The following is a 13,585-nucleotide window of genomic DNA, read 5'->3' as shown; positions in this document are numbered from 1 at the left end:
GAGTTTTAAAATACCATTTACATTAGCTTATTAAAGAATGGAAAAGCATGTTTTTAAAGTAAAAACTGAAAAACTGTTTGCTAAACTGTTTCTCTTTTAAAGAGACACTTGGAGTATTTTTTAAAGCCCCTTTAAAAACTAAATGGTAAGGCCACTCTGGTGTTAAAAGGAGAAAGGTATTTTCTGGCAACTAATGTTGCTTCTAGTTTGGTGATCTCATAGGTTAATTAAGTGATTTGTGCTCATCTTTAGCTTGCCATTTTAGTGTTCAATTCTACTGAAACATTTCTGTACTAACTGCAGTCTTTGTGCAAATGTTCTTTCTATCTGGGAACATTAAAAGATGACTTTGTGAGGCAGAGAAATTTTTTCTGTAAAATATTATCACAGAAAGCATTTTATTTCAACTATTACTATATAATATGTAAGTATATACACACACTTTAAAAATCTTTAAAACATCAGAAACAGAATGAAAGCATTGAAGCATCAACCCCTCCTTTAAATTTTTCATGTACCAGAATTTCCTTTTTCTTACAAAGTTTCTTAAAGAAGTCAGCTTTTTAATATTAAAAAGATGTGTTCGTGTAAGGTTTAAAAAAAAAAGTACAGATGAATTTATAAATGAAAAGCAATAGTCTCCTGCCCTACCCCTTTCTATCCCAGTTCAGCTCTCCAGACTTGCATCTGTTTTGTGTTGAATTCTGGTGGATTCTTCCGTATTTTAAAATATGTTTGCACCAATTTCTTGTTTTTCCAACTTGAGATATTAGATTAAGGATTCAATTTACCTTGGAGATAATAGGTGAGGGTTTAGTTTAACATACCTCCTGTTGTCCTTGTACTTCCAATCCAGTGAAATCACTAAACCAATTGGTTCCATTGGTTACCTTTGTGACTTTAATATACTTAAAATTATATTTGTCTTATGAACTTATAGGCCATACCTCTTGAGTCTGTATTTGATAGGGTAAGGCAAGTAGTACCCTGTCTTCTATTTCTTTCTTACCCATTCCCTTAGCTTGTATCCAGTGACCTTAAAATAAAAATTAAGATCTAGTTTACATTTCATTTTGTAACCTTAGGAAGTATGTTACACTTTTTGCTATTGGCTGATTGCAAAAGCCAATAGCATTTGTTACATGGTTTAACTATATACTGTGTTTCAAAGTAGAGGCAAGTCTACAGTTGGCTAGGATTTTGTTTCTTTTTCCTCTGGCCACATTGTCACTATTTCTTTGTAGGGATCTTGAAAGAGAACGTCCAAATGAATTCTTTCGTATATTCTACAAATTGGTCAAAAGGCTGCTGCCATTTCATTTTCTTTTGGAGAAAGAAGCATATCTTCATTATTCCCTGATTTCTCCTAGCTCTTGAGATTCATTTTTTTAATTGTTTTTTTGCTTCACATTTGGACCATGATTCCTTTGTACATTTACCTCTGTCCGCTAACATGTTTTAAGTTTCTAGGTGTTTCCCCCCTTTTTCCGCCCTAGCCCAGTCTACTCCTTTTTATGTCCTCAGTCTTACCCTCAATCATACTATTTATTCTACAGAATTCTTTTTTCCTGGGTAGGGCCCTCATGGAAACATCCACTCCTGGCCCAATCTGGACTGGCTGCTTCCTAGACTTGCCAAACAACTGGCTTGCTTGAATCCTCTTCCACAGCACTCCCAGGTTGTACTTATTCTCTCATGAATCTTAACGAGGTTTAATGCTTTCTTGGTTTTCATTGTTGGTGCAGGTTGTGAAGTAATTTCCTCTGAGGGGCCCTTAGGAAGTAAACTTTCTGAGTCCTTTTAAGACTCACATGTTTCTTTCTCTTCTCACACTTACACTTCCAGCTGGTTCAGGGTGCACACTGAGTACCAAGGTTCTAGGAGAGCCTCAACACTATCTTTTCTTCAGGGCCAGCTTAAAAAATTTACTTAATTTCTTCTTTGTCACACCCCAGATTTTCCTTAGATGTTTGGTTCATCTTTGCTGTTTTGTATTTAAGATGAAGCTTTATCATCCTATCGATAGGCTTCTCCTTTATGTGAGTAGATGGGGAGCCGGCCTTGGGTTGGGGAACCCTTGGAAACCAAGGAGTTCTTGTGGGGCCTGAGCTTTGGAGTGCCGGCACCGTCACCTGACTGCTGAAGGCAGGAATGGGCCTTGGGTTTGTCCTCCCTCACCCGCTCTAGTGTGAGGAGCTCCAGTCTGACTGTCAAAGGATGAAAGAAGAGTAGGAAGTAGACCTTGCATTTTCTCTCTAAGTTCTCTTTCTACTTCACATCCTCCAGTTTACCTTTCTTCGTTTGAGGCTTTTTCAGGTTGAGATGGGGATGCAGTTGGATTTCTCTTTGTCCTACGCACTCTACGCACTCTTAACCACATTTTATGTTGTGGTTAGTGTCCTCTAGAAATTTGTTGAAATGGGAACTCCAATTTAGAATAGTGGATTGAACAGAAGCATCTACCCCATTAAAAGAGTGAAGTTTTTAAAAAATTTAAATGCATAAACCCACAAGGAATGGAAGAATGGATGAGGAGATGAACAACAAAATTTGGAAACTATAAAGCAGAAGGGAAAGTGGCATGTGATTTAGCACACCTGATAGGCCTAAATGAGAGACAATTATAGTAGCGTCAATGTAATCCAGAATAAGAGAATATTGCAAAATGGTGGAAGTGAATTCATACAGCCCTCATCCCTCTTCCCCTGCTCAGCCTCCAGGATATGGCAGCCTGTCCTTGCCCTCCAGATACGAGATCAGAAGGTTCTTCTCTAGGTGTCTGATTAGCCCTTGAGGAAGGAGTTAAAGATACCGCTTTGTAGGTCGCTCAGTTAGATGGCCTGCCTGATCACCGTTAAGTGTACGGCCTTATGGTATGTCACATTTAAATAGGAGCCTGAAGTTGGCCTCAGAGGAGAGGGAGTGCTTACAGCCACAGAAAAGCAACTGGGAAGAGTCAAATTATTCCGGAGGAAGAAAACTTAAAACTCCTTTGTCTCCTTAGAGAGGTAGATTTTTGCAAACATGGAATAATCTATAAAAGCATAATTTGAACAAAAATAGCATTTGAAAATTAAAAATATGAAAGCAGAAACAAAAATTTCAATGGATGGCCTGTAAGATAAAGTTAAGACCTTTCTGGGAAAGGGACAGGGGTGAGTCAGATAGGAATAGCTGAGAAAAGTAAAGAATCACGAGAGGATCGGTCCATGGTTGGTCCTTCAGCACTGAGGGATATGAGTTTACCAATAGATCGGGCCCATTGAATAGTCTGTGCAATGGATGAAAGACAATTGGGAAATTTCAGAAAACTAAAGGGGGACAGAAGAAAGAACCTGTTTTTCCAGACTGAAAAAACAGGTCAGACAAAGGAATCTGAATGGCTTCAGTCTTTTTGACGTCAGAATTCAAGGCTGGGAGAGAGCACTGTCTTCAGAATTCTGAAGAAAAATGATTTCCAACCTAAAATTCTTTGCCCATCCAAATTACCAAGTGTGAAGATAAAGATTATTTCACACATACAGTGTCTCAATATTTTCTCCCCTGCATCCTTCCTCCAGAAGGTATGGGATGATGTACTTTATGAAAACAAGGAACTAAGTTGAGGAAGCGAGGATGCAAGAAACATGAGATCTGATTGTATAGGATAGAGGCATAGGGAAGCATAGGGTGCTAGTTAAAGGGCAGAGGTGTGTCATGTGTACACATCCAGTCCAGATTGGAACAGATCAGAAAGCTCAGGGATAGTACAGCTCTGGGAATAAGGGACAAGTTCCCTGTGAAACCAATGAAACTGAAGGAGGACAAGGGGAAGGGCAGGTTGGGAGGAAGGATTTTTATTGCTCACAGTTCAGGGTCTCATTTAGCTCCTCTGGTGCACTCCCAAGTCCTTCCTCTCCATTAGCAAAGGAGCACCATCCATCCCTCCCTTGTCCCTTGCAGCCCGGGTGTGCCTCTCCCCAGCCCATCCCTTCCGGCAGGAACTCCAAGGGCGTGTCCCTGGTGACTGGCAGGCACCAAACCAATTAGGTACCAGGAACCAGAGGAGTGGAGAGAGTGACTGTTTTCTTTCCACCCCTCGCCCTGTTGAGGGAATGAAAATAATTAAACTTTTCTATATGGCTTAGTTGTGAATTGCATTTGCAGAGTTGTGAATTGCATCACTGTCTCCAAGCGATAGGAGACCCTTTAGACTCCTTTTGATCCTTGAGGTAGAAGTAGAAAGTTTCTGATGGTCTCACTCTTGCTGCTGGTGTTCATTTCCAACCCGCAGTCTAGCCAGGGGATGATACTAAAGGGTGGAAAATGGTAAATTCACTTCAAATACTGTCTACTTCTCCAGTTTGTCTGCTATTGTTTATTTTCACAGCCCTCAAATATCTGCTCCATGCACTGTGACCTGGTTTTATAGCTGTGTTTTATGGGAGGAACAGAGTGGAGTGTGCTTGTTCCATCCTTCAGTTTGCTAGACTATGGGGATAAAATGTGCAAAGAGATAATACATTATCTCAGTGAACTAAGAAGAGTTTGTGGACAGTAATAGTGAAAACCAGATAACTGCTGTATTGGAGTGGGAGTTGGAGAGAGTATATAAATCTGTTCAGAGGAGTCTGGTGTACTTACATAGGAGAAATAGTGTTTGTGGAAGTTTGCTAGATGGACAAGAGAAGGGGAGGGTAGAAACAGGATGTGGATGGCAATATAGGACAGTTCCAAGAATTAGGTATTGCTCAGTATAGAGAAACTCAGAGGTTGATAGAAGAGGTTGTGCAGGCGAGCAGGGACCAGATTTTGAATGCCACAAGAAGAGTTTAGATTTTTTTTAAATCTTAGATAATGCCATCAGGGTTGAGTGTTAACACATTTTATTTTCAGTGAATGTGCAGTTTAAACTCCTTTTCCGCCTAGTTTTTCTCTATTAAGATGTAGGTTATTGTATATACATTTGTCTTACCATTTATTATTCATTCCTTTATTAGAATGTTACTTTATTTTTATAATTTTAAAGCATTTTTTTGAAGTTTAATTTGAAATTTGGAAATAGCCAGGAACATTTAGCGCCATGGCTAATGAACAGTGTATGTGATCAAACTGGGTGAGGCTAATTTTAATTCTTAAAAATGTAACCAAATCTGTATCTAAAGGTTGCTAGAAAAAAAGATGAACAAAAATGCTTTGTGGTGACAGACACAGTTGTTTGCTTAATGAGTGTTATACATTACATTCACTTAGATTCATACATTCTGACTTGTTGCACAAAAGAGGGATTCATTATCTTAATCACATGTATGCACAGGTACATATAATATAGTGTACATTTATACTAAATATATAAAATAAATATATTCCCTCCTCCCTCCAAATGTGCTTGGAAATGACAATTTAAGATTTTTAAAAAAGTGAGTGTAGTTGAAAATTCATCTGAACTCATATTCTGCCGATGACGCTCTTTGAGAAGTCTAGTATGTTGGTGAGCACCAGAGTATTGATTTCTTTAATATTTCTTTGTAATACGTTAAATGTGAAGATTAAGCAGCTCTCTAACATCTTTTCTATTTGATTATGTGAACATATTTGCATGTTATTAAAAGATGTTACCAGACATGGGAAGAAATCCTAGTGAAGGTTGTTTTCTTGGTCACCTTTAATTTACTGTTAGTAAGCTCTTAAAAGTTTATCTGTACTTTGAACAGAGAGTAACCGTATTCTTAAAAAAATTATGAGTGAAATACATATGATACATTCTTTTTTTCTCCCCCCTGGACTCATCTTCCCTATAGTAATTTTGCCCAAATTTTGCTTCCATGATCACCACTGCCTTGGGTCAGGAATGAAGCAATTAAATAGGTTAGAATAAATTGTTATGGTTTGTAAATGTAATTTTTGTATGTTTTTTGTTTTTGACAGCCGATTTATTTTGCATATTCCCAGCGAGGAAAGAGACAATGCAATCCGAGTGTGTTTTCAGATTGAACTTGCCCATTGGTTTTACTTGGATTTCTACATGCAGAACACACCAGGATTACCTCAGTGTGGGATAAGAGACTTTGCAAAAGCTGATATCCTTTTTATTACTATCATGACTCTCTTTCTTGTTGATAAAATATTTCAGCATAAATGTTCTTTTTCTTGTCTTTGAGATTTATAGGCTACTGGATGGAAGGTGTGTAGGGGGGTTTGTGGCTTCTTAAATTGTCAAATATAGATAGAAGACACAATTTAATAGTATTTTTATGTAGAGGACTCCTTGAAATGTGCACTGATAATTAGAATTAAATTTGATTGTCTTTTCTTTCAGAAATAGCATATTTCTAGGACTGATTTGTTCTTGCTCTCCCATTTAACCAGATGATCTTTAATCTGATCACTACCTGAGATAGATATTCTTAAGTAATTATTGAATATTTACTATGTTTAAAGCAGTGTTTCTGGTTCTGTGGCAAATAAAAAGTCCTTGCCTTCAAAGAGGCTTTGCTTTCCCCCCATTTACAGATAAGATAGAAGTCTCTCATAATTTGTTATAAGAAATTCTTTTATAATATTTGAGATTACAAAAGAAGCTATGTCATAAGGCAAAAAGTTGATGAATTGCTAATGGTCCTGATAGTAAATGTGTTTAGAATTTGGGAAAAGATGAAAAGCTTTAGGCACAGCTATGTTTTTAAGGGAGAATAGGATTTCTAAATAGAAAAGAGTGGGGAATATGTTGCAGGGAAAGAAAAAAGGATGGAGCAAAATTAAGAATTGGAAAGGATAAGGGGGCTATCTGGGAAAGTAAGTTAGCTTGTATTGAAAACAGGTTTCTTATGGGGATAAAAGAGATATGGATGGAAGATGTATAGGTGGATTTGTGGGTTCTTAAATCGTGAGCTGAAGTGTTTGATTTTTATTCTGTAGGTCACTGTTTTTAACCATAAATCATGTGGTCAATTGGAATTGTACCCACAAGTTCACTGCACTATACTAGAGTTGAAGTAGAGATGAAGTGACCTAAAAAAACCCTTCTACTGAGCTCTCTAAAGTTTTTATTGAGCCCCATGAAATACGGAGCCCCTTAAGGGTCTGCAGAAAATTGATGAATTACTGTTTGTACTAGATACCTGTTAACCATTTTGAGCAAAGCTAAAGGATATTATTCCAATCATTTGAAAATGGTACTCAGGAAGACTTTATTTGGCAGAATAGGTTGAATCATAAGATGGACTGTTAATTCTGTGAGATGAAGAGCAGTAAGGTCCTGAACCATAGCAGAGGGACTGCAAAAAAAAAAAAAAAAAAAGACCAAAGAGACAGATTTCAGTGACAGTTAGTATCAAGCTATTTGACTGATTAAATAGGGAGAGGTAAATGAGGAGTCACAGGGGAATAGAAGCACTATTGAGCACTGTCTTTGTTAAAGGCTTGGTAATAGGTTCTGTGGAAAAATGAAAGAAGACTTTTTTAGAAGCTGTGAGCTAATTATAAAAAACATTAGAATAGGCAAATCCTCCTAATTCTGTGATTTTTGTCTATTTTGCATAGACTTAGGGCTCTGCCAGAACAATTTCACATACTTTGGAGTTCTGGGTTAAGATTTGGTGTGTGTGTGTGTGTGTATGTGTGCACTTGCGTTTTGAACTTCCTTTGCTATTAAAAAAATTGAAAACATGTTTTAGTTATCTTTTAATTCAGTTATATGGAGCAAAAACCTTTTTTGCTAATATGGTAGACTTCACTAAATAACTGAGTGCTTCCTCTGTGCCAGCGGGCAAGGTAGATTCAGTCCCTGTCTTCAGAAAGATGGGACAGACAGGAGGGAGAGACAGGAAAGGACATGATTACAGGCAGTATGGTAACTTAGGGTAGGGTAGTACAGGGTTCAGTAGGCATGGAGGAGAGGGATACTCTACCCACATTAGGAATTAGATAAAGTTTCTTTGGAGGAAGTGGTCTGTGTGAGAAAGATCTGTGTGAAAGAGTGAATAGAGTTTAATATGATTGGGTTTTAGAGTAAGGGACAAGAGACGATGCTGAAGCATGTAGGAGTTTTACAGACCATGTTTGTTTGGACTTTATCCTGAAGATCAATAGGAGGTTTTTTGTTTCTTTTTTTAACTTGTTATTTTAGGAAAATCTTCAACTTACAGAGGAGTTGAAAGAATATTACAGTACACTGCCATCATACCCTTCTTAGGTATTCAACCACTGTTAACTTTTTACTGCGTTTGCTTTACTTCTTTCTAGGGTTGTTTTGAAAGATAACTCTGGAATAGTGTGGGCAATTAATTGGAAGAAGGCAAGATTTGGGATCTAGTTAAGATGGTATTTGATTAATTTATGAGAGAGAAATGGAAATCTGTGATGGAAGTGGTTACATTTGAATGATACTTAGGAAATAAAATTGGTGTTAACTTGGATGTCTAAGGAGAGGTGGTAAAAAGAATCAAGGATGGTACCCAAGTTTCTGGTTTGAGCAGTTGAGTGGATGGGTATGGCGTTCCGTTTGTAGAAAAATAAGAGAAATTTTGTGGGGGAATGATGAGCTCAGTTATGGACAAGTTCATTTGTGGTACGTCTGGGATATTGAAGTGGAGAGCTGTATAGACTAAAAGTTAGTAGCCTGAGTTCCGGAGCCAGATTCCTTGGGTAGCATCCTGTCTTTGCCTTTACTAGCCATGCATCCTTGGGCAAATTGTGGGGGATTTCTGTGCATCTATTTTCTCGTTTGTAAATTATGCATAATAATCTTGTGATTTTTCTTCAGTAAGCACTCTGCCATTTAGGTATAGATCAGGTATCCTGGATTTGCTCCTGGGTTGAGGTTTTGCTAGGGAGCTATTTATTGAGACAATAGTGGGGCAAAGGAATTTGATTAAAGTGATTGATTAAAATGATGGACCATATGTTTAGGGAAGAAGAGCAGGAGGGTGCTAATACAAAGGAAGACAAAGATTGATGTAGAATAATGATATAGTGTAAGTAATTAAAAGATGCCATGGAAAATTATGGTCAAGAAGTTTTATTTTAATGAGTTTGCCAGAAAGTTCTAATGGTGGCAAGATCCAGAATGTTGCTGTGTGAATTGGTCCTAGAAGTGGGAATGGATGTAAAAAGACAAGAAATACAGGAAGCAAGGCTAGAGCTTGAGATGGGTTGTCCATGGGGAAGTTGTTATCATCTAAGATAATGGTAGGCTTTTGGATGGAGATTACTGTCTAAATGATTGTTTATATCTAGAGCATATTTTTCATGATTTTGCAAAAATGTTAGAATAAAAGATATATTTTTAAAAAATCACCAAATTGTTAAAAGTAGAAGGTAATACAAGTGAACATGTGCTTAAGATTCTTTCATTCTCTATTTAACCAGTGTAACCTTCTTTCTTTCCCTTAGAACTACTATTTAAGGCCCAATAACCCAGATTCAAGGCTCATAATATTTGGTTTAGAGGTTAAAAAAATCACAGTAGTTAAGAATTTTCATGAGAATTACAAATGATAATTAAACATTATTCAGTGCTTGTTATAGGGCCTTTCAAATTAAATACTTTACCTCATTAAATAAAATGTTAGTGTTAAAAATTCACACTTCTGTATTTGAACTGAATTGCTTGTATGCACTATTAAGTATGGGGGAGGACTGTAGAGTTGCGGTGGGGAAGTTGATGTCATCTTGGTAATTGTGACAACTTCAGCAAGTGCTTAAACATTAAGGTTCTTTTCAGCATTAAAGTATATCATGAACCTTGGTTGGTTCACTGAAATCAACTTACTCTGTGGTGGTTTTGGGGTAGGAAAAAAATGGATAAATGAGTGTAAAGAGTCTCCAAAGTTAAGTTTTATCAGTTGATTTAATGTCTCTTGCTAAACCTTTCTTACTATTCTTTTTTAAAGAAGGTGTTTAAAGGGTAGAAAAATGAGATAATACCACTTTGTGGAGACACTGATGTAACTTGAAATTGTTAGGAACATTGTAGGGGGAAGAAAGAAAGAAAAAACTGGGTAACTGCCCTATTGTCTGAACTATTGGAGGTTATCTCTGTTCCTGGAATATTTTTTCAATGTTTTCTCTATGGTTAAATTTTTAATGGAAAAAATAACTCATTTATTTACATTTATATTTAGATTCAAAAAAAGTCTGTAGTGACTTTAAAATGCATAGAAATTTTACTAAACTCTAAAGCCAAACTCTAATTGGCAAATAACTTTCAGGATCTCAGCAAGCCCATGTAGAACCTTGGGCTTCATGGAAAGGTTAATGTTGTATCCAAACTTTATTCCTTTTTTTTCCCTTCCCCAGATGAAGGCATGGAATACTTGAGATTAACCTAATGCCTGTCTTTTTTTTCCTTATTGAAGTGTCATTGATACACAGTCTTACATTGGTTTCAAATATGCAACACAATGGTTCAACAGTTACCATATTCTTAAATCCTCACCCCACTAGTGCAGTTACTATCTGTTGACATAGAATTTGTTACAGAATCATTGACTATATTCTCCATGCTGTACTGCCATCCCCATGACCAGCTTATATTATGATTGAGAATTTTTGTGCCTGTTTATCCCCCTCCCTGCCACCCACCCAGGCTCTCCCCCCTGGTAACCACCAGTCAGTCACTTCTCGAGTGTCTATGAGTCTATATAGTCCTAGTGCCTATCTTTCAATTACAGTGTCATACATGGTGGACTTTGGGCTCTTTAAGGGCCTCTCTAGTTAAAATCAAAACAAGTATTTAGATATAAAACTGTAGAACTCATAAATTTGTTTGCATAAAAAGAATTTAATGTGTTTTTGTTTAAACTGAACTGCTGATCACAATGTGAATGTAATACGATTTCTTTGAGTGCCTATAGATCACTTTTTTTCACCAATTTTGCTCCATTTTAAAAAAAAATTTTTTTTATCAAGGTGTCATTGATAAACACTTTTATGAATGTTTCACATGAAAAACATTGAGGTTACTGCATTCACCCATATTATCAAGTCCTCCCTACACCCCATTGCAGTCACTGTCCATCAGCATAATAAGCTACCAGAGTCACTACTTGTCTTCTCTGTGCTACACTGTTCCTGTGACTCTCCCCACCCCACTATGTATGCTAATCATAATGCCACTGAATCCCTTCTCCCTCCTTCCCCTCCCACCCTCCCCAACCCCTCCCCTTTGGTAACCGCTAGTCCCTTCTTGGAGTCTGTGAGTCTGCTGCTGTTTTGTTCCTTCAGTTTTTCTTTGTTGTTATACTCCACAAATGAGGGAAATCATTTGGTACTTGTCTTTCTCTGGCTTATTTCACTGTTGCCCCATCTGTTTTGAAACCTTCCTTTCTATATCATGTTGGGATATCATTTGACCTTAATGCATCATTTGTGTATTACTAGGTTTTAGTATCCCATAGCCATAAATAGTACTAGTACCAACATGGTCTCTGAAATCAGTGGTATTGCTTGATATATGTGATTTAAAACATACTACATGTTTTTAGATTAACATCGAAGTGGGAACTAATAGAATATATACGTTTTCATAGAGGTCTTAAGGACCCTTAATATATCCCTGGTTTGAGAAACACTCATGAATTGCAAGTTTCCATTCTTCTCATAATTAACAGTGTTGTAGTATGAGGCATTTGAATAGCATGCAGTATGGGAAGACTGAGCATATACTTACTTTACAAGTTTAGGTTTTATTTACTTTTTAAAAATTTAAAAAAATTATTTTACTCTGCCCAATTTTGAGGGGAAGGGAGCATGCCCAATTTTTGAAACAGGCTGCACTTAATAGGCAGATTTATCTTTCTCTATAATCCTTAGTAAACCTTTATCTTTTAAAATGTTTTTAATTATAAAAGCAGTACATGTACATAATAAAGAAATTTCAACAGTATAGAGTATAAATAATTCATCCTTTGTTCTGCTTCCCAGAGTTAGCCATTTTAACTGGTTCTGGGGATTTCTAGCTCTTACCTGTATGTGTGTACTGTACTCCTGTTTCTTGAAGTTGGTTTTAGTGTTTGTTGACTTCTAATAATGATGAATTCAACTCAGAAGTATTTGAGGTATTTCCGTGGTCCTGAATGTATTTATGTTAACTTAGGGAGCCAGAACTATGAGTTCTGATCTGTGTCTAGGCTAAATGCAGAAGTTAGCGATGACTGGTTCAAGATAAAACTGTGAAGAAACCAAAATGGATAAACATGGAGTGAGGTAAAAATTGGAGTAATTTCATATAAAATACACAATTGGTTTAAACAGGTCTCTTTCTGAATATATGTGTTCAAGCTGTATTAAGGGAGAAAGTGGCTTCCTTAACACTATGAATACTCTTCAGTCATTGTCCATTTTTGCTGCCCCAAGGTGAAGATGTGGAAAAAATTTTGGATGAATGGAAGGAATATAAAATGGGAGTACCAACATATGGTGCGATTATTCTTGATGAGACACTTGAAAATGTGAGTATAATAGAAAAAGATTTTTAGTGAAATGGTGATCAGCTGTTTTCACCCTGCCTAGTATGTGTTTTTTCTCTCATGTTCTGAACTGAGGTTTTAAAATATACTTAGATTTTTAGTGCTAAATGGCCACATTGTTCATATTTTGTCTGCATTCTGAGTCTTAATATTGTATCCTTGTTGCAGTATGGCTTATTCTAAAGAAGCATTACTTGTTGAGGAAATACTTAAAAATGATCAGAATGCCTTTCTTTACACTAGGAGTGCTATATTTAGATGGAAGGTAATTTAAACCAAGTACTATAAAAATTATTGGTGATAATGGTTACCTGAAGTAAGGGGGTAAACACCTTTGACTTTTAGAAAATGTGGAAAAGGAGGGCAAGTTTTATTTGACCTCTGCTTGTTTTGTAGGTACTACTGGTTCAGGGGTACCTAGCAAAATCAGGCTGGGGATTTCCAAAAGGAAAAGTAAATAAAGAAGAAGCTCCTCATGATTGTGCTGCTAGAGAGGTGAGTTACTGCAGTTTGAAACACAGTAACATTGGCAATTACACTTTGAGTGTGTTTCTTCTAGCCATAGAGATAACTGTGTTTGGACCATCTGATCCCTTTTCCAGAATTTGGCTGCATGAGGTGACTTACCTTGATTCTTCTGTCCACATCTCTCTATCATTCTTGTTTCCATTTTTCTTTCATTGTCCATTTTTAATTTTACTATCTCAAACTCCTTTTTTTGGAATAGTATCTTCTCTACCTTTCCTCATAGAATTGGATTTGCAGTTGGTAAAACATTTCGGCTGTTTTAACTCTTAGTCTTGGCTTCTAGACAAGTGCACAATTTGGGCTTTTCTAAGGAACTTAGTATTTCTTTCACAAAACCTGTTCTAGCCTCCCCCTCTAGGATAAAGTTTAATTCTTAAAGTATTAAAGCTCCCTCCCCTACCCTAACACAAAACTTAGCGACTCCTAAATTTATCTTTCTTCATTTTCAGTCAAGAGGGTTTATTCTCTTTCCCCTGAATTTGACCAATTTGTTTCAGCCTCTAAACTTTTGCTTATATTATTTCTCTATCTGGAAAGTCCTCTCTTTTTTCTGCCTATTCAAATCCTATCTATCTAGGTAACTTTCTAGACCCAGCTCAAATTACTGT

At 36.7% G+C, this 13,585-nt stretch overlaps 1 protein-coding gene across 1 annotated transcript in view; it reads left to right on the top strand.

Moving 5' to 3' along the window:
* The window catches only part of DCP2 (decapping mRNA 2), a 40,127-nt gene that overhangs the window by 3,986 nt on the left and 22,556 nt on the right, over nucleotides 1-13,585 (top strand). Inside the window, exons 2-4 of the mRNA XM_017678883.3 lie at nucleotides 5,908-6,059; nucleotides 12,304-12,431; nucleotides 12,846-12,944. Of these exons, the coding sequence (XP_017534372.1) occupies nucleotides 5,908-6,059; nucleotides 12,304-12,431; nucleotides 12,846-12,944 (379 nt within the window). The remainder of the gene's footprint in view (nucleotides 1-5,907; nucleotides 6,060-12,303; nucleotides 12,432-12,845; nucleotides 12,945-13,585) is intronic.

This window comes from Manis javanica, chromosome 1 (assembly GCF_040802235.1).
Source record: "Manis javanica isolate MJ-LG chromosome 1, MJ_LKY, whole genome shotgun sequence".
Lineage (NCBI taxonomy): Eukaryota > Metazoa > Chordata > Mammalia > Pholidota > Manidae > Manis > Manis javanica.
The sequence above is the reverse complement of the archived record's forward strand: the minus strand, read 5'-3'. Positions and strand labels throughout refer to the sequence as shown.